The sequence below is a fragment of the Bufo bufo genome, chromosome 3 (genome assembly GCF_905171765.1).
Source record: "Bufo bufo chromosome 3, aBufBuf1.1, whole genome shotgun sequence".
NCBI classification, from domain to species: domain Eukaryota; kingdom Metazoa; phylum Chordata; class Amphibia; order Anura; family Bufonidae; genus Bufo; species Bufo bufo.
Window position 1 is genome coordinate 301,093,274 of NC_053391.1, and position 23,436 is coordinate 301,116,709.

The 23,436-nt window shown below is 44.4% G+C and overlaps 1 protein-coding gene across 1 annotated transcript in view; it reads right to left on the reverse strand.

The window, feature by feature from the left end:
* HEATR6 (HEAT repeat containing 6) overlaps positions 1 to 23,436 on the reverse strand; it is a 117,539-nt gene that overhangs the window by 60,263 nt on the left and 33,840 nt on the right. Inside the window, exons 4-5 of the mRNA XM_040424214.1 lie at positions 7,331 to 7,446; positions 6,755 to 6,869 (exon numbers count right to left, since the gene is read on the reverse strand). Of these exons, the coding sequence (XP_040280148.1) occupies positions 6,755 to 6,869; positions 7,331 to 7,446 (231 nt within the window). The remainder of the gene's footprint in view (positions 1 to 6,754; positions 6,870 to 7,330; positions 7,447 to 23,436) is intronic.

Sequence of the window (23,436 nt, forward strand, 5' to 3'; positions counted from 1 at the left end):
ATGTAGCAGAGTGCAGACAAGCACCGCTGCTCATTAGCCAAACAAACGGATGCTATTGAATGAAATCAGCTCAACTGATCCTCCCATCACTTTCAATTGACTTTTATACCTAATTGTAATTGAAAGCGTTGCATCGGTTTTATCAGAGCTTTCCCATCTAGTAAAATAAATAAAAAATGTTAATCTACTGAAATATGAGCTAGTGGACACGCATGCGCACAAACTCTCATCATAACCAGGTGTCTGCATAATGAACCTCTGCTTACTTCAGAACAACTAATAGAAATAGCTTTCTGCAGTGAACAGTCATTTTTATTAGTCCCTTTGCAGTAAACACAAGAAAGAAAACTATTCCTATTAGCTGTAAATAAAAATATAGTAGATATAGGTAGACGTCCCTGTTTGAATTTACTAACCAAGCCCAAGTAGAACGGTAAAAAAGAAAAACAAAAAATGAGATTTTTGTCAAACTTACCAGTAAAATCTCTTTCTCGCTCTTCATCGGGGGACACAGGAACCGTGGGTATAGCTATGTCCTCTAGAAGGCGTTGACGCTAGACAAAGCTGTTAGCTCCTCCCCTGGCAGCTATACCCCCTCCAGCCTGGAGAGAAAGCTTCAGTTTGTGCACAAGCAGTAGGAGAAGCAAGCCAACCAAAGAAAAAACATGAAACACCCATCATGTCAAAAGACCCAACGGGGTTCAAACCAGCAACTGCCACAACTGTGGTCGAACAATAATACTGGGTGGGTGCTGTCTCCCCCAATGAAGAGCGAGAAAGATTTTACAAAAATTTCATTTTCTCGCCCATATTCATTGGGGGACACAGGAACTGTGGGACGTCCAAAAGCAGTCCACAGGGAGGGGGAAAAAAAAAACACAGAGCCATGGAAGCAAGCGTCCCTACAGGCACCTAAGAAACTGCTGCTTGCAAGACCATACGGCCCAAGGCAGTGTCCGCCGATGCATAAGTATGCACCTGGTAAAATTTTGTGAATGTTTGTAAGGAGGACCAAGTAGCCGCCTTACACAACTGTGCAGCCGAAGCGCGATTCCTCGGAGTCCAAGATGCGCCCACCGCTCTGGTGGAGTGAGCCGTGACACCTAAGGGCGGAACCCTGCCCCGGCGCGGTATGCTTCCGCAATTGCACACCGAATCCAACACGCGATTGCCACCTTGGAGGCCGCCAATCCCTTGCGAGGACCCTCCGGAATGACAAAAAGGGAGTCTGTACTGTGGAAGGGACCGGAGGCTGCTAAATAGATCTTCAGAGATCTGACAACGTCCAAATGGTGTAACTCCCCTTCCTTAGGGTGTGAAGGAGATGGACATAGTGAGGGAAGGACAATTTCCTCGTTAATATGGAAGTCAGTGACCACCTTCGGAAGAAAAGAAGGGACGGGCCGGAGAACAACTTTGTCCTTATGAATAAACAGGAAGGGTTCTCTGCAAGAGAGCGCCGCCAACTCGGACACCCGTCTGATGGAAGTGATAGCGACAATGAACCAGGAGCCGGAGAGAGATCACCCGCAGGGGCTCAAAGGGGGAAGCCTGGAGCACTGAGAGAACTAAATTCAGATCCCAAGGCAGTAAAGGAGGACGGTACGGAGGAACCGTATGTGCCACTCCCTGAAGAAAAGTCCTTACAGGCCCCAGGGGGGCCAGAGGGCGCTGGAAAAGGATAGAAAGCGCTGACACCTGACCCTTCAAAGAACTAAGGGCCAGACCAAGGTCCAACCCAGATTCAAGAAAGGACAGGACCGTGGGGAGAGAAAAACGAAGTGGTGGAATATTTCGGCTTTCACAGAAACCCAGGAAGGACTTCCAGGTCCTGTAATAGATCCTGGACGACACAGGCTTCCTGGCCTGAATCATAGTGCGGATGAAATCCGCCAAAAACCCTCTGCGCGTTAGAATAGCGGTTTCAATGGCCACGCCGTCAAACGAAGAGACCTTAAATACTAATGTAAGACCACTCCCTGTGAAAGAAGGTTGTCTCTGAGAGGTAGTGACCAAGGGATGTCTCCTAGAAGGAGAACGAGATCGGCGTACCACGCGTGATGGGGCCAATCCGAGGCAACCAGGATCGTCGGAATGCCCTCCATCCTGATTTTCCGTAGGAGGAAAACACGTAAAGGAGGGAGAACCCCTGCCAAGGGGAGAGCAGGGCGTCCACGCCGCAAGCTTCCGGATCCCTTGCTCGGGAAAGGAAGGTGGGAAGTTCCCGATTGAGCCTTGAGGCCATCAAGTCCACGTCGGGGCGAGCCCAACGTAGACAGATCGCCTCGAATACCTCCGGGTGGAGGGACCACTCGCCCGAATCTATTGTCGTCCTGCTGAGGAAGTCCGCAGTCCAGTTCTCCACACCCAGGATGTAGATTGCTGAAATTGCCGGTAGTGGGCCTCCGCCCACCGCAAGATCTTGTCAGATTCCTGCATCACCGCGAGGCTGCGTGTTCCCCCCTGGTGGTTGATGTACGCCACCGCCGTGGCGTTGTCCGACTGGACACTGACGGGGCGACCCTTCAGAAAGTGGGTCCAGTGCCGGATGGATAGAAGAATCGCCCTGAGCTCCAGGACATTGATAGGAAGCTTGGACTCCGACCGAGACCATGTGCCTTGAACTGTCCTGGGAGGGAACACTCCTCCCCAACCTTGCAGACTGGCGTCGGTGGTAACGACCGTCCAGGATATCGGAAGGAAGGACCTTCTGAGAACTGGAACCGACAGCCACCAACAAAGGGACGACCTCACCTGGGGAGAGAGGCGGATGGGATAGTCCAGGTTCTCGGACGATTTTTCCCAGGAGGACAAGATCGCTCTCTGGAACGTAAGAGAGTAAAACTGGGCAAAGGGAATCGCCTCGAAACAGGCGACCAACTTCCCTAACGTCCTCATGCAGAGGCGAATGGACGGAAGCCTGCAACCGAGAAGAACAGTCACCGAAAAGTGCAAGGCTAGTCGCTTGTCCGGAGGAAGGCAAATCTGTGCTGCTTCCGTGTCCAGAAGCATAACCAGCAAGACCAGTTGTCTGGATGGAGTCAGAGAGGACTTCTGCAGATTGACCAGCCACCCGAAACGTGCAAGGGCTTCCAGTGTGATCTTTACGCTGCTCGACGCCTGAGCGAAAGAGGGAGCCTTGATGAGGATGTCGTTCAGATAAGGCATAAGGAAGATGCCTTATGGAACGGAGCAGGGCGAGAAGAGGGGCCAGAATTTTTCTGAAGACCCAAGGCGCAGTTGCCAGCCCGAACGGGAGGGCGACAAACTGGTAATGATAGTCTCCTATTCCAAACCTCAGGAAGCGCTAGTGACTTCACGCGATGGGGACGTGGAGGTATGCGTCCTGGATATCTACGGCCGAAAGGAATTCCCCCTGCTTCAGAGAAGCAATTACGGAACAAAGGGATTCCATCCGAAACCGCTGGAAACAGAGGAACTTGTTCAGTAGTTTGAGGTCCAGGATTCGGCGCACAGAACCCTCCTTTTTGGGGACCACAAAAAAGGTTCGAATAGAACCCCTGGAACCTCTCTGCTGGGGTAACAGGGAAGATGACTCCCCGGTCCAGGAGGGACTGAATGGCCTGGGAGAAGGCGGCCGCCCGCTCGGGGTCCTGTGGAGGACGGGATTGAAAAAAACCTGTCTGGGGGATAAGACAGGAACTCAATCACGTATCCCGAGAATACAATCTCGAGTGCCCAAGCGTCAAAGATGTGGGCCTGCCAGACGTCCTGGAAGAGGAGGAGGAGGCCCCCCCGCACCTTCAGGCTGAGGACTGCTTAGCCGCAGAAGGTCGAGTGGCCTGAGGTCTGGGACGCCAGGAGGGCTGTGCCCGAAAGGATGTTTTTTTGCATCGATCTTGGGAAGTAAACCCACCCAACCCCCCCTACCCCCCGCGAAAGAGCTCGTCGCAGGGCAGGAACTAGCGAATCGACGAAAAGGCCTACCACGTGAGGGACCTGACCTAACGCGAGAGGTTCACTTGGCTCTAGGCTGTAAAAGATGGGTGCTCTTGCCTCCCGTGGCCTCAGAAATAATTTCATCCAGCCGAGAACCAAAGAGATGGGCGCCGGCGAAGGGAAATCCGACTAAAGAACGCTTGGAAGTCACGTCGGCTGCCCACACCTTCAGCCAAAGTTCGCAGCGTAAGGTGACTGCGAGCGTCGAAGAGCGCGCGATGAGGGCGCCAGCCACCAAGGACGCCTCACAGAGGAACTTCCCCGCCTGTGTGATCAGCTGCGTCATGGATCAAAGGTTCTGAGCAGGCATCTCAGATACCAAGTCCTGGTCCAGCTGGCTGTCCCACTCAGAGATCGCCTTTGCCACCCACGCGGAGAGGGCTTCGTCAAGGATTCCATCCGACGATCTTCAACGGAATGGAGGGAGGATCCATCGGCTATAGGAATAGCTGTATTTTTGGCCAGCCGTGCCACTGGTGGGTCAACCTTAGGAGGGGATGCCCACGTGGACAAACAATCCGCTGGGAAAGGATATAGGACATCCAGCTTTTTAGGGATGGAAAAACGCATGTCTCGATGATCCCAAGCCTTGGAAACCACCGCCAAAAAATCAGTATTGTGAGGAAACACCTCCGAGGTCTGTTTTGGACGGAAGGATACCCCCTGTTGGTCAGTGGGGGGGGGGATCATCCTGCAGCCGGAAGTTGTTGCGGATGGTAGCAATGAGGCTATCCACAGTGGAGGCCAACTTAGAAGGCTGCTCCGTATCCATATCCAAATCAGAATTCTCAACCTGTCCTTCGGACGGCACGTCCCCAGGAGAAGAAAAACCTGAGTGAGACCGTACACGGGGTGGAGAGGGAGATGCGTCAGAGGAAGAAACATGTTCCACTCTGGGACGCTTTTGTGAATGCCATGCGCTGACGGAATCACCAGAGGGAAGTGACCTGGGGGGGTTGCCCGAGCAAGACGTTCTGGAGGGTGTATCCGAGGGAGGTGAAGCCTGCGCTGGTGGCGGATTCTCAACCAAGCGACCTACTATAGATAGGGTAGATTGAGAGAATTTAGCAAGGTTTTCCACTGCCTGAGAGAGAGTTCTGGCCCAATTGGGTAACTCAGGTGCCGGAGCGGGAGGCACCAGTACGGGCTGAAGGGGGGGCCCCTGCCTGGGCGTCTGACAAGCAGTGCAGACAGAATCCAGTTGCCTGCAAGGGAATTTTGCCTGACACATAGAGGAGGCATAGTGGACAGCTATTGGCAGCCGAGGGAGAGCACCAGAGGGATCAGACATGATGGTAGGGACACACCTGAGGCTGGAGAGAGTACAGCGACCTGTGGAGAGGAGCGACAGTTCCTACCAGAGCCAGGAGCAGACGCCATCCGGGTGAGGATGTCCCAGAGAAGAACTTCCTGAGCGCTGTGGCGGGAAGAAAAGGCCCCACCCCATCAGGTCCTGCTCAGTTGCCGCGGCCGTGCGCGCGCCGGTAACCATAGCAGTGCCAGACGAAAGTAATCCCCGCAGTGCCTGGAACGGCTGCCGCCTGTTCTGTAAGCAGAGGGAAGATAGAAGCCACCGCCTCTCCCTAAGCTGTGCCGCTTCCGTCCCGCCGAGTGCCGAGATAGGCCCCGCCGGCCGGGAGCAGGCATCCCTCCCTTATCTGTCCAGCCGCCATCTTCACCCTTCCTCTTCTCCAGCAGAGTCACCCCTTCAGCTACTGGCACCGTAGTGGCAGGACGCTGGAAAAGGGACTTGGATGGGTGACCCTTCTGCTGGCGGAATGCAGGGGAGCGAGGCTGCCCTGGTCCACCTTGTCTTCTTGTAGGGGAGGAGGAAGCGTGGCGGACCAGCGCTGGCGTGCTCCCCCGGGAGAACAGGGAGGCTAGGCGACCACTGTTTCCCACCTAAAAAGAAAAAGGGAAAAAAAAATTAAAAAAAATCTTCAGGAGCTACTCTTGACACTAGAAAAAACTGAAGCTTTCTCTCCAGGCTGGAGAGGGTATAGCTGCCAGGGGAGGAGCAAACAGCTTTGTCTAGTGTCTGGATCAGATTGCAGTATACACCAATTTTCTGCAAGGATCTCCCGTACCTCACGGTGGGCCTTTTCAATGGTCCCAATGATCCTAATAGTGTTATCCTGTTCATCCCTATTTTTGGGACATAGTAGAGGTTCCCGATTCTGACTTAGGTCTTGATGATATGCCTGTTTAATGACATATTTTGGATACCCTGAAATCGGTCATGTAGCTCCTGGGCAGCCATTTTAAAATCTGTTATTTCAGAGCAATTTCTGAATGCTCTGAGGTACTGCACCTTGGGAATACCTTTTTTCAAGGCCTTGGGATGCCCGCTATCCCACCTTAGCAGGCTGTTTGTTGCTGTGCTTTTCCTCTAGATGTTAGTGACAATCTTTCCAGACTGACATATGGTAATTGACAGGTATAGAAAGGCAATCCGGGTGGCATTTATCAGTTTTCTCTTTTAACGTCCCATTCAGACTTGGTTAGTGTTTGTATTAGCTCCCTTGCAGTGGATACATGATTCACTGCAGTGCATGACTGCTGGTTAATAGACCTGGCTAAGAAATAGTGCCTCACAATCTTTTCCAAATTTTAATTTTCAGAATTGCTTCATTTATTTTACTTTTCCAGTCTAATCCTAACAGGTATATATGGTAAACAAATGTACTGAAATCAAAAGTAGAGTCCTGTATACACTAATATGCTGGTTCCCTCCCTTTGTCATTCAGCATCTCCATTTTGCTAGTATGATTAATTAAGCTGCTCTTTAACTTACAGTGCATATTGAAATTTCATCCACTACGTTAAGTTTTGAGGCTTGAAGGACAGCAAGAAAAATTTTAAAACAGGTCAGTCGGTATGGTTCTTCCAAGTAAGCTTCTCCAGGAACACTACAAGGACAAAGAAAGAAGAAAAAAAAAAGAAAGACTCAGTCTGAGAGTTTAAGATTTTTTATGCAGTTTTTTTCCTGGCCAAAGACATGAAAGGATTCAAAAAGAGAAGATAGCTTAGGCTTCAAAAACTGCATAAAAAAACAAAAAAACAAAAACAAAACATAAACACAGAAAACCAGCCTAACCCTGTGTACAAATCTAATGCCATTATAAAGAAAATGAATTTTTTAATACTTTGTTTTTTCTAAGGTATGAAAAAGAACATTGTAATTTAATTATTCACATATATAAAAACTAAAGAACTGGTAGTGTACATTAATTCTACTGGTGAGGTTTCTCTAAATTGACACATTACACATTGAAATAACCTCAACAATTTGACAGTTCTTCTATTAAAAAAGTTAAATAACAAACACTTTATTTTCTATCTTTATTTTCCAATAAGAAATCTGACTCACCAGAGACATAAGTTGGCCATGCTATGAACAGCAGCTCTCAATAACTCAGGATCTGACTTGACAGGATCACTTAATTGTACCAGGATTCCAGATGGCCCCAGTAAATCTGGAAGATACTGATTTAGCAAAAATACTAAATATTTTTGTAAAACTATAATATTAACAAAACCTACACAGCATCGCAAAGCTCACATTGTAAAACACTTTCACATACAGCAGTAAATACTTATTACTTTTCTTTTACTAAACTAAACCAAATAACGATTTTTTTTTTTTTCTGTAATCTGTTTTCATTTTCTGATGGCATGTTTTTCTTTATAAAATTGTATGTACAGTTATGGGGGTAGTTGTCTTGTCTGATGTGCTGTTAAAGGCTCACTGAGTTTTCATAAAACTTTTGATATGTCACAGAGACATATCAAAAGTTTTGATCGGTGGGGGTATGAGGGCTGAGACTCCCCCACTATTGTTAGAATGTGGAAAGAGAAGCGTGCGCATATCACACTATCCTCACTGCAGAAGGGGAAGTGAGACAGACTCAACAAAGTCTTTGGGCCAGTCTTGATTTCGTTCTGCAGCGGACGGAGTCAAGAGAGTGCGAAATGCACAAGCTTCTGTCACTGCCTGCCCTGTGAGAGATCTGAGAAGATCGGATAGACTTGCAGCACGTGAGTCTATCTGATAGAAAGGAAACACAGAAAGACCTGTTTGTTGTTGTGCGCAGGATCCCACCTCTCCACAGGTTCTGCTCGTTAGCCGTTTAAGAGGATCTATTTAACAGGGCTCTAGATGGCGAACAAAACGGTTAGAATTGCTAAATGGCGACAAGACCTTGTAGTCTTGTCGCAATTTGTGCCTAGACCCTCCGCTGCTCTGCCTCTCACACACGAGGAACTGACAGACGTGGCACGTGCTGCTGTCAGCGTGTGCCATGTTCTTCTCAACAGCACAGGGGACAAGGAGGCAGTCCCTCCCCCCTGTGCCGCTCTACCAATGGGCTGATAGAACAGAGGAGGAGGGGAGGGGCTGTGGCCACTGCACCACTAATGAATATAGTTGATGCCTGAGGGGTTAATAGCGGCGGATCGCAGTGTGCAGTCATAGAGGCTGGGTGCCAGGTATGGGATATGGCCGGCACCCGCAGCGCAGCCTGCGTTTGTATTCAGGCATAAACTATATTCATAAGTGGTACAGAGATCTATCAGGGTGAATAGGACAAGGGATAAAATATCCCAGGTTCTAGCCCCTAAGGGGGGAAATAGTTATTAAATATAAAAAATATAGACAATAAAAAAAAAAATACATATCTAAATTTTTCAGGTTAGGAGCCAATGGCTCCTTGATATTTTTTTTTTAGTCTGGAGCCCTGTTTAAGTCCGCCTCTTACTGCTGACTTTGCGGTTGATATTTTCCTTCTGGAGTTCTATACAGGTTGTTTGTGGATCCTCTACTTTCCGCTCGTCTCAAGCTAAGTCCTCCTGTTTTCTTATTTGTGCGTGTGTTGCTGCTAGGTCTCAGGGAGATGCTGGTCCCTTCACGGTGGAAGGTACCGGCTGTCTCATTCCCCTCTCCCTAAGTTAAGGTTTGCTACAGTGTCAGCAGGGCTTAGGTTCCAGCGTATGAGTTCATTCACCATCAGGACTTGCTCATACTGTCAGCAGTCAGGGATTGTTAGGAGGTTACCATTACCTCCTCCCTAGCTTTGGGGCCTAGTCAGTTTACCTGTTGTTGTTTACTTGGTGTTCCTCTAATCCCCACTTGCCGTGACAGCTTCTCTCTCCTCTTTTATCAATTGGTGGGAGTCTCAGTGCTCAGACCCCCACTGATCAAACCTTTTGTGGGAAATCTATTTTTATTGATTTTATAAAACAAACTGAAAGGGGCCAATTACATAATGAGTAAAAGCTATAAACAAGTGTGATAAAAATCAGTCTGCAGTAGAAGGCATCTACAATAAAGTATGCCATGTGGGGGAAACAATGTAAACAAATTAACTATATGAATGAATATACATATAGGGATGTAGAGATGTACTAGGATGGAAGCAGGTGGAATGGCCAAAAGACAAGTCAGACACGTCCAAAATGAGAGAACCGATCAAAACGTATATATTACACATATTAAAAGTTTTATAACAACTCAGTGATCCTTTAACACCATTAGAGATAAGCTTTAAAGGGAATCTGTCACCTGCTTTTACCATTTTAAGCTGTCACCATCGCCATGTTCACTAAAGTACCTTATTTCCTGCAGTCTTCTTACTTTATTTCGTTTTGTCCTTTTGATAAAAAAGCCCTTTTTATGATATGCTAATGAAGCTCCAAGGTGCCCAGAGGGGCGTTTTTTTCACTCTCCGGAGCCCAGTGACGCCCCCCCTGCAGTGCCCAGCCCGCCTTAATTTGAATCCCAAGAACGCCTCCTGATCCTCAAATAACCTCCCACAGCCCCGGCAAACGGTTCCGCCCCCTCCCCACGTCATCGTCTACCTTCTAGAAATGCCCCGTCCTTCTTCCTGTCGGCGGCCAGAAATCTCGCGCAGGTGCAGTACCGCCTGCGGCCTGCGCGATCATCAACCTCCTCAGGGCAACAGCGCTTAGATTAAGTCACTGGGCTCGGCGCATGCCCAGTGAGACTTTTGAGGCTGTTGCCCTCAGGAGCTTGATGATCGCGCAGGCGCAGTCCGCAGGCAGTACTGCGCCTGCGCAAGATTTCTGGAAGAAGGACGGGGCATTTCTAGAAGGTAGATGATGACGTGGGGAGGGGGCGGAACCGTTTGCCGGGGCTGTGGGAGGTTATTTGAGGATCAGGAGGCGTTCTTGGGATTCAAATTAAGGCGGGCTGGGCACTGCAGGGGGGGTGTCACTGGGCACCAGAGAGGGAAAAAAACGCCCTCTGGGCACCTTGGAGCTTCATTAGCCTATCATAAAAAGGGCTTTTTTTGATCAAAAGGACAAAACGAAATAAAGTAAGAAGACGACTGCAGGAAATAAGGTACTTTAGTGAACATGGCGATGGTGACAGCTTAAAATGGTAAAAGCAGGTGACAGATTTCCTTTAAAGCTGCCACATGGACCACAGGATTGACCACATTGATTTCTATAAGAAAGTGCTGTGGGTATGCGCTGTGATCTATGCAGAAGTCCTTGTGCAGGATGAAATGACTCCTGAGAAATTATCTTTAAGTATAAGCCTATTATGAGGCAGTGCAAAAGCTGCAATATTTTTTAATTTTTTAATGGATACTAAGTAAAATAAAATAAAAATTCTTAAAAATGTTTAACATTAAAAACTTGATTTACACAAAAGGCGATTTTCTGATCACACATTCTTTTTACTCAAAATACCATTAAATCATGTGCCTGAAAAAGAAGGCTTTTTACTGATAGGGCCAAATGATCCTGCTGTATAACCCCTTTTCGTATTCAACATTTAATCTCATTTCAACATGTCACCTGGGGACCACATGTACTAAATGACATTAAGTATACAATGCACTTTAAGAGGCCACTAAATTAAGCAAGTTAAAGAAACTTTGGAGGTTGTTATTCATTTAGTGAACTTAACAAATTTTAACTCTGAAAATGTCCTAATAAGCAGCTATAAAGAAAGTTTAAGAGAATGGCTCATATAGTACACCTCCTCCCTCCAAGTAAAGCTGCAGGCATTTGAGTACACAGACTGCTGCCTAGGGGTTGACACTCACCTTCAGTTGATTCTCCATCCCAAACACATAGGGCCAGATTTATCATTAGCTCAAGTCAGAATAATGGAGTGAAAAAGTCGCAAATTTTTGAGCAATCGCTTAAACTGCACAAAAATTTGCGACTTTTATTGGCTCTGCACTATGCTCGCCAGTTTTCTGAAAGTGCGCGTTTTTTCTTATGTAAATGAATCTCTAGACAGATCTACTATTGCGACTATTTAAAAAGTTGCAAAAAAATTTGCAATTTCACTCGAATGAGGATCATGCTTATCTTATGCGACTTTTTAATAGAACATGCGACTTTTTTGTAAAGACGTGCGACTTTTGTAAAGCTGCTTACTGATGGATAAACTGCTACCGTCAAACCACATTTATTACAGTCTTAAAGGGCCGATCATAAATCTGACTTGGCTAAAACTGACTTTAGCCATATGTGAAAGTGGAGTGAGAGTAATGATAAATCTGGCCCATAGGGCTTATGGACAACTAAGGCTACTTTCACACCTGCGTTAGGTGCGGATCCGTCTATGATCTGCACAGACGGATCCGCACCTATAATGCAAACGCTTGTATCCGTTCAGAAGGGAACATACATTTTTTCATGTTAATGCAAACGGATCCGTTTTGACTTACACTGAAAGTCAATGGGAGGCGGATCCGTTTTCAATTGCACCATATTGTGTCAGTGAAAACTGATCCATCCCCATTGACATACAATGTAAGTCAGGACGGATCCGTTTGGCTCTGCATCGTCAGGCAGACATCAAAAGGCTGCAAGCAGCGTTTTGGTGTCCGCCTCGGGAGCGGAATGAAGGCTGAACGGAGGCAAACTGATGTATTCTGAACAGATCCTTATCCTTTTAGAATGCATTGGGGCCAAACTGATCCGTTTTGGGCCACTTGGGAGAGCCCTGAAACGGATGTCACAAGCGGACCCAGAAACGCCAGTGTGAAAGTAGCCTAAGACAGTTTTGATAAATCTACTCCATAATTAAAGAGGACCTTTCACCTCTCCTGACATGCCCGTTTTAATATCTTCATGCATTACAATACTATTTCTGGAGCATCTATTCTTATGGCTCTATGTTGTGCCATTCCTTTATTATTTCTACTCGAAAGTTATGAATGAATTGCTAGCAGTCTGTAGTAAGGTTACAGAGGGGTGGTAACAAGGCATTTCAGGAGTGGTGAAAGGTCATCTTTAACTCATACATCCACATATAGTTAAAGGGAACCTGTCACCTGGATTTTGTGTATAGAGCTGAGGACATGGGTTGCTAGATGGCCACTAGCAAATCCGCAATACCCAGTCCCCATAGCTCTGTGTGCTTTTATTGTGTAAAAAACAAACAAACAACGATTTGATACATATGCAAATTAACCTGAGATGAGTCAGAGCTTGAAAATATGACTCTTCTCTGGTCACACAAGTAAGATAAGACTCTTATGTTAATTTGCATAGAAAGACGGGAAGTACAAAAAAAAACGATGATTACACTTACCGGTAATCAGATTTTTCCTGACCCCACGACAGTACCTTAGAGAGATGGCTCCACCTCCCAGGACAGGAAACCTGCAGCATAAAAAAGGTGGAGCCCCAAGGTTGTGTGTGTTGTGGCTTCACAAATGCTTTTCTGCATACCTCGGTTGTAACGAGTGGTTATTTCAGTCAACGTTGCTCTTCTATCTGACCTCTAGCATCCACAAGGCATTTTTGCCCACAGGACTGCCGCATACTGGATGTTTTTCCCTTTTCACACCATTCTTTGTAAACCCTAGAAATGGTTGTGCGTGAAAATCCCAGTAACTGAGCAGATTGTGAAATACTCAGACCGGCCTGTCTGACACTGTCGTGCATTTTCATAAATGTACAATCTTATCTAAAGATATTATAGTCTAAATAGCAATGCCCATTGCCTTTAAGTGTAATCACAGATTGAAACAGAGTCTGATATTTCTCTATAGGATTGAAACAGGCCGAGATGAGGTTATGCTGAGTTCAGTTTGGGAACATGTTTGTGGGGACATAGAGTATATTGTCTTTTAAAATTATAGTGAGCAGATGTAGTATATCCGTTAATACTATAATGGGCCCTACAGACATGTATCTGTGAGAAACAACCATTTGAATAGCAATGTATTATTTTACTTCATTACAAAATCATTAGGGAGGTCTACTTTGTAGAAAGCATTGGGTGTATGAATGTCCCATTCATGTCTTCATAATTATATTCTATATATTCCTGTGTGGTGTATTTAAATTTGCAACATATCTTAACCAATGACTTATATAATATGTCATCTATGTATAACAGTGTATCGATGTGTGTATATATATATATATATATATATATATATATATATATATAATTTAGAATATATATTTTATGCCGTATATATCCCACTGACCATATAGACTTTTAAGGTTTAGAAAAGTATTGGAGTTGCCTTCCTACTAATTGGTTTTCATGAGGAGAGCTAAATATTATTAGCCAGCCATGTAGGCAAGTTAATGAATCCGGATGTTAAGTAAAAGGAACCATTGTCCATTGTCCCTAAGAAGACAGTAGGAGATGGTGACTCCAACATGTCTAGATTAGGGGTAATTAAAATGTCGGGAAGAAACCCTTAATACTGATGTATGTTCAAGAGGTTAATAAGGTCATTATTAGATATTTAGAATTAATGTTGGAATTGTTATGTAGTACAACAGTGCCATCTAGAGGTAAATTGATAATAGTATGGCATTTTCACCAGTGTTCCAAGGGTTAAAATGACATCATTGGTATCTGCATACGAACACACCCATCTTGTCTGATTGGAGATCCCTAATCTAGAAGGGGAGGAATTCTTAGATAACATGGGGTATAAACTATGCATGTAAGAGGTTAGGAGATCTATCTATCTAGCTATCTATCCAGCTATCTACACTCTTCAACTGAAACAACTGCAACTAACAATTTACTTCAACAACAAAAAGAAACTTGGATTAATTTTTGTCCACTGGAAGAGTTTTAAGAACTGATCACACCCGAAATCTGTCCATCCTTGACTTGGTAACGTATGTTATATATTTTTGCTTGTGATATTATTAAGATATTCCTCTCAGCGTATAGTCAAGTGTTTCCATATTGTGGGAACGTATAGTGTTAATCACCTCCCTAATGCTAGTTGTCCTCTTAGCAAAGATGCATATTGCTAATGGGAGATTAGACATTATCTGAGTAGAGGAAAACTCTGGGAAATTATATTTCCATAGTCTGGTTGCTGAGTGGGATATAATATCATATTAATATCATTTATATTTTTGATTGTCATAGGCTGAGACAGAGTCAAGGGACAACATTTATTGTTCTTGTATTAATCTGTATTTTGTCATGTTACAACCTATTGGTAAACAGAAAATCCTGAGCTTGTCTTGATGTATTAAGTATTGGTCTGTTTGATAAAGAAATTATTATTTATTTCTTATCATATGTTACTTTTAATAATTCTGTGCTGGTGAGAAAGTGATAGTGGATTATACCACCATCTGATGTAATTGATTGCCCCTTTGTTTTCATTAATTGCATAAATTAAATTTAGAGTCTCAAGATAAAAGAAAGGCGTTTTATGTCCGCCTAGCGGATTTCCTGACTGATTTCCATTTTTTATTATTTTATTAATTTTTATATTTTTATATAAAATATTTATATTTTATATAAAAGATATACCTTGACATATATGGAGGCCCCAGCGAGATCTTGAGATATTTCTATAAATTATTTATGCAAATAGTGAAAAATTCTACACTTCTTCTTAGCTTGTTATTATTATCTGTATTGATTATTGATTATTGATCAGAATCATGAATGTAACAGGCAGCGACCCAGGTAATAGCCAGGCTATAGCAGATAGTCCATCTGACCCAGGAAAGATAATATCTAAGGTTATCGGATATGTTTATTCCCGTTTGAAATTAGATAAAAATATAGATGAATGGACTAATGAGCTGCAGGCAAGAGCCTATGAAGAACGTGGGGATATATGGAAGTTAGGTGGCATGGTTGATAGTTACCTGACATATATGGATTTGGCAAATGATAATTCCAAGAGGGACCAACACCTCTTATCTGCATTGCCACCTGTTTTGTATGCATTGTTTGAGGTCAGTACTCTTTCTAAAGATAGGTATGAGTCTATAATGGGTACAAAAAGATACGTATCCAAGATGGAATCAGAACTAAAATCCGCAGAAGCGATGATCAAAGACTTAGAGTACAACCTTAGTCACAGCCATGATGCATACCAAAAGGCAAAAAATGATTTAGAGGATTTATATCGTCAGTATTCCAAAACTAAACAGACAGATGGATCAGCCCATAATATAGTCAATGCTGAAAGGGATCCATCTAACGCTGTGGGATCTCCTGACCCTCCATGTCTTACGCCCCAACATCCAGACATGTCATCACATGCTCCTAAAGCAGGCCCCATCCAAGACACTCAGCAACCTGAAAGTGTTGGTGTGATAACACAGGAGGCATTAACCCAATTGAACCAGGCATTGCAAACTGTAACCACCTTACTAGGTGCCAGTAATATGGAAGCCCCTAGAAGTGTCTCTCCTCATATTCCCTTGGATAGACATGTTAGGGTTAGGGTTAAATCACCTGTGCAATATGTGTCTCATGAGAGTGGGGAAAGCGCATGTGAGTCTGATAGTGATGTGGGAAAGCATGTATCTTACTCCCTGCCAAGCAGACAGATGTTTGCCCACAAAGAGGATCAGGGTCCCAGGCGACCATCATATGCTGAGGTGGTCTCTAGGAAGAAAAATTACCAGTATTCAGAAAAGGATCAAAATTCATCCAGCATAATTAAGTTTTTAAATACCACTGTGTCCAAGTTCTCTAAGAAAGGTTCTTCTCAGATAGCGAATCACTTAGAACTGTATGAATCCACTATGGATTCTTTAAAATTATACTCTGATGCTGACAGAATCAGATTCCTTCCATGGGCATTTGATGATAAATATCGTCATTACTTTACCTCTTTTAGGGAGAGAGGAATTCAAGATTGGCCAAGTGTTTTGCATGAAGTTAAACTGGAATTCGGACCTTACCGAACCATTACTGCTGCAAAACGGGACATATATAAGCTTACATGTAGGCCCAATCAAAGTCCCCGTGAATTCCTCTCTATCCTTAAAAATGCCTATGGGTTAGCATATAGATCCCCAAACTGGGAATCTGAAGAGTTTAAGCAGCTGTTCTATGACGCTATGCCAACCCAGATCAAACTTAGCCTAGCCAGAGATCTGGATATTGAAGCTCCCTTGGATAGGTTGGTGACGGCTGCCACCACGCTGTATAATATCAGTGAATGCCATGAAACAGGTGAGAGAAGATTTAAAAAATCCCCAGAGCAAAATATAGCTGAAGCTAAGGTAAACCCTAGCTTGGGATTTGAAACACAGCCACGTAAGTATTCTCAGTCTACAGGTCCTGTCCAACAAACCCAGCAACAACAGGTAAGACCCAAGCAAACCAAGCCCCAAAATCCCAACGGGTCAGAGGGGGATAATTCTGGTGCTGGGAGGTCTAACTACCGTCCATATTACAATAATGGTCCCCAATATAGGTCCTATTACAATAGGGATTCCCAGGGTTACAGACGCTGGAATAACAGGCCCAGACAACAGAGGGAAGATAGGCAGGAACCCTTAAACTCACCTAGGAGTAGGTCACCCACCAATAATCAGGGCGCCTCACAAAACCAAAATATGCGCAAACCAAACAGGTTTGATCAGCTGGCAGAAAAAGTGGCCCAGTTGAATGACATTGTGAGAAAGTTGTCCCAGGTATCCCCAGGAAAACAGCCTGAACCTTTTTTAGGGGCAACTCCAGGTCCCAGCTCAACATCATAAAGCAGTTTGGGCCGGGTCAGAACCCAGGCCACTGCAAGGCTATTAAGATGGATGTGAAAGAATCTGATGTGATTACTAATACCATTTCTCCTTGCAGTACCCCTGACCCTAAGATTGGGGCCAGGGAGGAGGTGTCTAATGTTTTATTTGTCTTACAGTCTAATCGTGTCGATCCCTGCGACCATGCGTCTATTCCAGAGTGTGATCCCATCATTCCAGCCTCTAGTCATGAATCAGCTGTAAACTGTGATATAATCCAGTTTTCCCCAAGGGTGGGGGCCGATGCTGCTCCTCCAACTTCTCCTGTGAGACACAGGAATGCAGAGGTCACGAAGCTGCAGAGAGGTCAAACCCTACAGAGGAATCATATGAGTAAACATTCTAATTTCTTGTGTGATTTATTCCAGGTTGACGGCCGATATTTTGTGGAATCATATCTCCAAAATGAACTTATCGGACCAATCAAAAGTTTACTCGACACCGGATCACAAGCCACCATCTTATCATATAGTTATTTCCAAAAGATTCTGGATCTGACGACAAAGAAGCCGAGATTAAGATCATTTGATGGCTCTTTGATAAGTGTAGGTGGAGATGCTTTACAGGTAAAAGGTACATCATGGTTGACATTTAGAATTGGCAAAAAGACCATTAGACACCCCACATTGATTGTGGATCTTCCATATGATCGGCTGATCATAGGAATTGACCTTATGAAAAGGTTGAGTACCATAATAGACTTCATTAATGAAGCAGTCTGGACTCAGGTGAAGACACCCATTGCATATGAACTCTCTTGCAATGCACAAACACAACGCAGTTGTCACGTGATTGAAGAGAGGCCTAACTCGATTGAAGTTCATTTCAGGAACAATCAAATGCCGGATGTCACAATCCTAAACAATGGTAAGCCCGAGGAAGCTGTCAACGGTGCCGCTCACATCATTACCATCCAGAGGGACAGAATCGAAAAGGTAACCTTGGATGATGATGTATTAACTATTTCTCTTGAAGGAGGAAATCACAAAGTCGCGGACCTGACCAAACATACTCAATCCATGGTACGGATTGAAAAGGTCAATGACAATTTATTGATTCCCATACAAGTGAACAATATAACCCGGGTGAAATATGCCAAACTGGATCTGAAATCCGAAGCCAGCTACATAAGCTTAGGACTCTTAAAACAGGTCCCCAATCCTAAAATGATTAAAAGTTTCTCTCCACAGGAACAATGGGTTCATGATCTGGATGGAAATTCCCAGAGTCATAATGTGGTTGCAAGATGTCTTTTGTCTATCTCCATAGGAAATAAGACCACGGAACACGTTTTCATCGTGATAAATGGACCACGATACCAAATGTATATAGGTAACGACCTTCTACACAGATTTGCTGTACAGATTGATCTGGTGAATAAAACCTTATGGTCCAGATTACCAGGAGACCCAGAGGGATTCCAGGATGTAGAGCAAGCTTTGAGAGGGGGACAACAGATGCCCTACGCCGTAAGTATTGAGGTTGCTGAAGAGGTTGAAATCCCTGAAGGATGCAAACCGTTTCTTCTCCCCATTCAAGTGAAGAAGGGACAGAAACTGAAGAATGCAGATGCCTTGATCTGTTTATCCAACCGGATGCAACAACTCGGCCTAAAGTTAAAGCCTACTCCTATGATAAACGTCCATCAGGTTCCATTACAGATGGTAGTCCATAATATGATTCCCCATAGCATATCTTTGCAAAAGGACACCGTAATTGGTTTAGCTATGGAATCAGAATACTACACTTTTGGATTCCAGAATAATGTTATTGGACTTATTCCTGATGAATACCTGACGGAAGAACAGGTAGTAGAACAAAGTTTTTCCTCAACCCCTGAGGGGTTATTCAATATACACTCTGTTTATCCTTTCAGCTCTGAAGAAGGTACATGCCACATCGAAGAAACATCATTGGTTTTCAACCATGAGATCGATGAGAGGGAATACGAATCCTGCCAGCAAGGAAAGGATAAGGTACACTACACCCAAAATGACTTAACCAGTGAGCTTGAAGAAGCTTACGAGTTAAGTCAGCCGGAAATCTTTTCAGAATTTCAGGAGCGGGTGGAGGAACAAGTCTCTATAGCTGATGCATGCTCCGATGAGTCAGAGCGTCAACAGCTAAAGGAGCTCTTCACAGAGTTCCAGGACATGTTCGCCAAGGATTCTTATGACTGTGGAGAAACAGACATACATGTTGCAAGGATCCAGACAGATCCAGATGCACCCCCTGTCTTTGTCAAACAATACCGACTTCCGCTGGCGGCTTACGAGTCACTATCGGAAATCGTTAAAAACCTGGAGAGGAGGGGCATTATCCGTCCAATACACAGCTCGTTCAATCATCCGATACTTGGGGTCCTCAAACCCAATGGTCAATTTCGTCTCTGCTCGGACCTAAGACAATTAAACAAACGTGTTTACATGTCCGGATGGCCCGTGCCGTATATTGACCAATGTTTGGCACAAATTCAAGGATCAAAAATCTTCACCGCCCTTGACTGTGCACAAGGATACTGGACGATTAAAATTGACGAGAGGGATCAGTACAAATTGGCCTTCACATTTGGAAAGCAACAATATGCATGGACCCGACTGCCCTTCGGGTACATAAATGCGGGCCATGAATTTGCTGTGTTCATGCATAAGGCAATGCCTGATGCCACTGAACGAGGTACCTTATCCTATGTGGATGACATCCTAATCAAAAGCACAACTTTTGAGGAACACATTGTAGAACTGAGGCATGTACTAACCCAGCTGAGGAAAGCTGGTGTGAAACTTTCTTTTCAGAAGGCTCAATGGTGTCGTGCCAAGGTCAATTTCCTAGGTCACGAAATCACTGCTGATGGAATCAACCCACAGAAGAAGAAGGTGGAAGCAGTGATCAACACCAAGTCACCTACAAATCTCAAGGAGTTGAGATCATTCTTGGGCATGATGAACTATTCACGTAAGTTTATAGATAATTATGCCGAAATTACAAAACCTCTTTTGCAGTTACTGAAGAAAGGAGTAAAATGGGAATGGAGTGAGCGTCATGAGCAAGCTGTGAATGAACTCAAGGCCAAACTTATCCAGGCTCCATGCCTTGCCTATCCAGAAGGGGGAAAACCTTTCTTCGTGGAAACAGGTTTCACTGACAAAAGCGTGAGTGCAGTCCTTTTCCAAAAACAGGAAAACTGGAACAGAATCATTGCCTATGCCAGCAAATCCTTGTCACCAGTAGAGGTAAAATTCAATAGCTGTGAGAAAGCCTTACTGTCAACTGTGTGGGCTTTACAATATTTCAGGAGTTTTATCCAAGGTGAAAGAATCATTGTGGAGACTTCACACCAACCGCTGCAATACTTGCAGAGTGATCGGATAAGGGATGGAAATCTGTCAAATAGCAGGATAACCGCCTGGACGATGTCCTTAATGGGATGGCCGTTGGAGATCAGGTATAAACAAAATAATAAGAACCCAGTTGCTCAAGGATTAGCTGAACTCCATGATTGTACCAATGCGGAACATCAAGGTGAGTCGCAGGAGAATGACTTCCTGGAGGAACAATCATCATCCCCATATAAATCTTACGAAGAGGAGTACTGCAAATCATTACCGTGTGTATATGTAGACGGCTGTTCCTTCCATACCGATGTAGGATCCGAACACACGCTGGTTGCAGGTGTCGGAATCGTGTGGAATAATATGTTCCCAGAGATATCCGTTGGATACAAAATTGGTTCCAAAAGCAGCCAGGTTGCAGAGCTTACTGCTGTGTACAAAGCCGTACAAATGGCTATCAAATATGATGTTAAGGAGTTTGTAATCATCACAGATTCTGATTATATTCGTAATAGCTTTGTGGAATATTTCCCCGGATGGAAAAGATCCAACATGATGAGAAGCAACAACAAGCCAGTCAAGCATGGTAAGATGTTTTGTAAGATTGACGAGATGGTTACCACCCACGGTCTTACAATTTACTGGAAAAAGGTAAAGGGTCATTCAAAGTATCCAGGTATGGATAAAGAAGGGAATGACCTAGCAGATTCCCTCGCCAAACAAGCAGCCATTGACGGAGAAGTCTTTGACGTTGATGACCTCATGGGAACTATGCAAGTGGATGCAACGACAAGAAGTCAGGCCCAAAAGGGAACTGAAGCTAATGTGTTGCAATGGAGCCAAGATTCCCCTAGTGAGGATCTCATTGCAGGCCAAAAGGGGGATCCAGTTATTGGTCTCTTTTATAACCACATTCTGGATCCACAGAATTGTCCCATAAATACAGAAGACTGTGATGGTAAGGAGGAGTTACGGATTTTGATGAAGGGTAAGTCCCAATTCTCATTACAGGATGGATTGCTGATAAGGACCTCAAAGAACGGTATCACGCAATGGGTAGTACCCGCAGCGTATCGAGGTCTGATGCTACAACATGCCCATGATGCCCCAACAGCTGGACATCGAGGTGAGAAACTAACATACGAGTTATTACGGGACTACGCTTACTGGCCGCATATGTTACAAGACGTGCGAACATATTGTCAAGGATGTCTAATATGCCCTCAATTCCAGCCACAAGGACCCACTCATCGGGCACCGCTGATGAAAAGGGGGATGTCCATGCCATGGTCAGACATCCAAATTGATTTCATTGGACCAGTAATCACATCATCAAAAGGCAACAGATACATGTTAACCGTAACTTGTTTGTTCACAAAATGGGTAGAATGTTTGCCGTGCAAAACATGCAGTTCAAGCGTATGTGCATCTCTGCTCATTAACCACATATTCTCCAGGTTTGGTCTTCCCCAACGCATCGAGTCCGATCGTGGAAGTCATTTTACTAGTGAAGTGATGACAAAGATGTGGGAAATACTGGGGGTAAAAAGGAAGCTGCATATAGCTTATCGGCCAGCCTCTAGTGGTGGAGTGGAGCGCTACAACCAATCCATCGTGAACGTTCTAAAAAAATTTGTCAATTAATCTGGTAAGGACTGGGATGTCAAACTGCCTTTGGTTCTTATGGCCATCAGGGCCACCCCAAGCGCAGCAACCAAACTTTCTCCCTTCGAGATGATCACAGGAAGGAAGATGGTGTTACCCCAGCATTTATTATACAGGACAACAGATCATAATTTGATAAATGCTACAACATCGCATCAATATGTGGAAAATTTACGCAAGCACTTTCAGCATGCTTTTGCGTTTGCCCAGAAGAATATAGAGAAAGCCGCAGTGAGTGCTAAAACATACTACGATCTGAAAACTACTCAGAAGGAGTATCAAATTTCCGATCAGGTTTATCTCTATAACTTCGCTCGGGATCAAGTGAAGGAGAGAAAATTCCTACCTTCATGAAAAGGACCTTATGTCATTATTGAAAAGTTGTCACCAGTGGTATACAAGATAAAAATCCCTAAGGGGGATGAATTTGTGGAAAAATGGGTGCACATTAATCAATTACGTGTTTGTCATCCTAGCTCACGACTTCGAGAGATAGGAGTCTGAGGAGGAGAGGTAAAGAGATTTTACAGTTCCAGCTAAAGACGGAAATTAGGATTGGTATTGTATGAACAAACGTGTATACTAACCCATTCTCACATGTGTTTCCTCTATAACTAAACATCTCTTAACTAACCTCTAAAACAAGGAACTTGCCCTGTTCAAGAAAAGAACCTATGCCAATCAAAAATATATGATAGCATTAACTCTTTTCTTACAGGATAAAAAGTGAAAGATGCATATACTCATATTTTGTCATACAATATTTTAGGCGCAAGATGCCGACTAAGATCATTGCCATCATCTATGTCATCCTAATCTTGGGGAAAGAATTCCACGCCGAACCGATTGTTGTGCCAGGTCCTTCATCCGGAATCATGCTGCAGGACACCGCGGGATTCATTCTGACGAACAAGAGGATTTTGTCCCAGAAGATTTACATCAGCCTGGATCCACGCGTCTTCATCGAAAAACAATTCAACGTGTCTGAGATCCTGTCACCGGAGATCCAAACCTGGTACCAAACGCATATCGGATATTCCCAAGAACGGATTACGCAAATACTGGAACAAGCGAGAAAGACCTTGACCAGAGAGCAGCTTTCTACGAGTCAAAGACCGAGACGGTTTATTTCTGTCATTGTTGCCGCTATAATCTTTAGCGTAGTGGGCGCTGTCATTGCCACAGGTGTAACCGTTGCCAATTCCATCTCCATTAAAACATTGGAACTGGAGATCGGTTCACTGAAAAGTAACTTACTAAGTATACATGCGGAGATGAAGAATCAAAACAAACATTCATCGAACTTATATCCTGTTTTGCAGGATCTATGGAATGGTTGAGTTTGCGGACCATCCAAAACAGTGCGTTGGATAAGATTATTCAAAAAGACTTTAGGTAAACTATGGCTAAAACACCATAGACAAAGTCTACGCGCCGTGACCCATGAAGAAGACATATG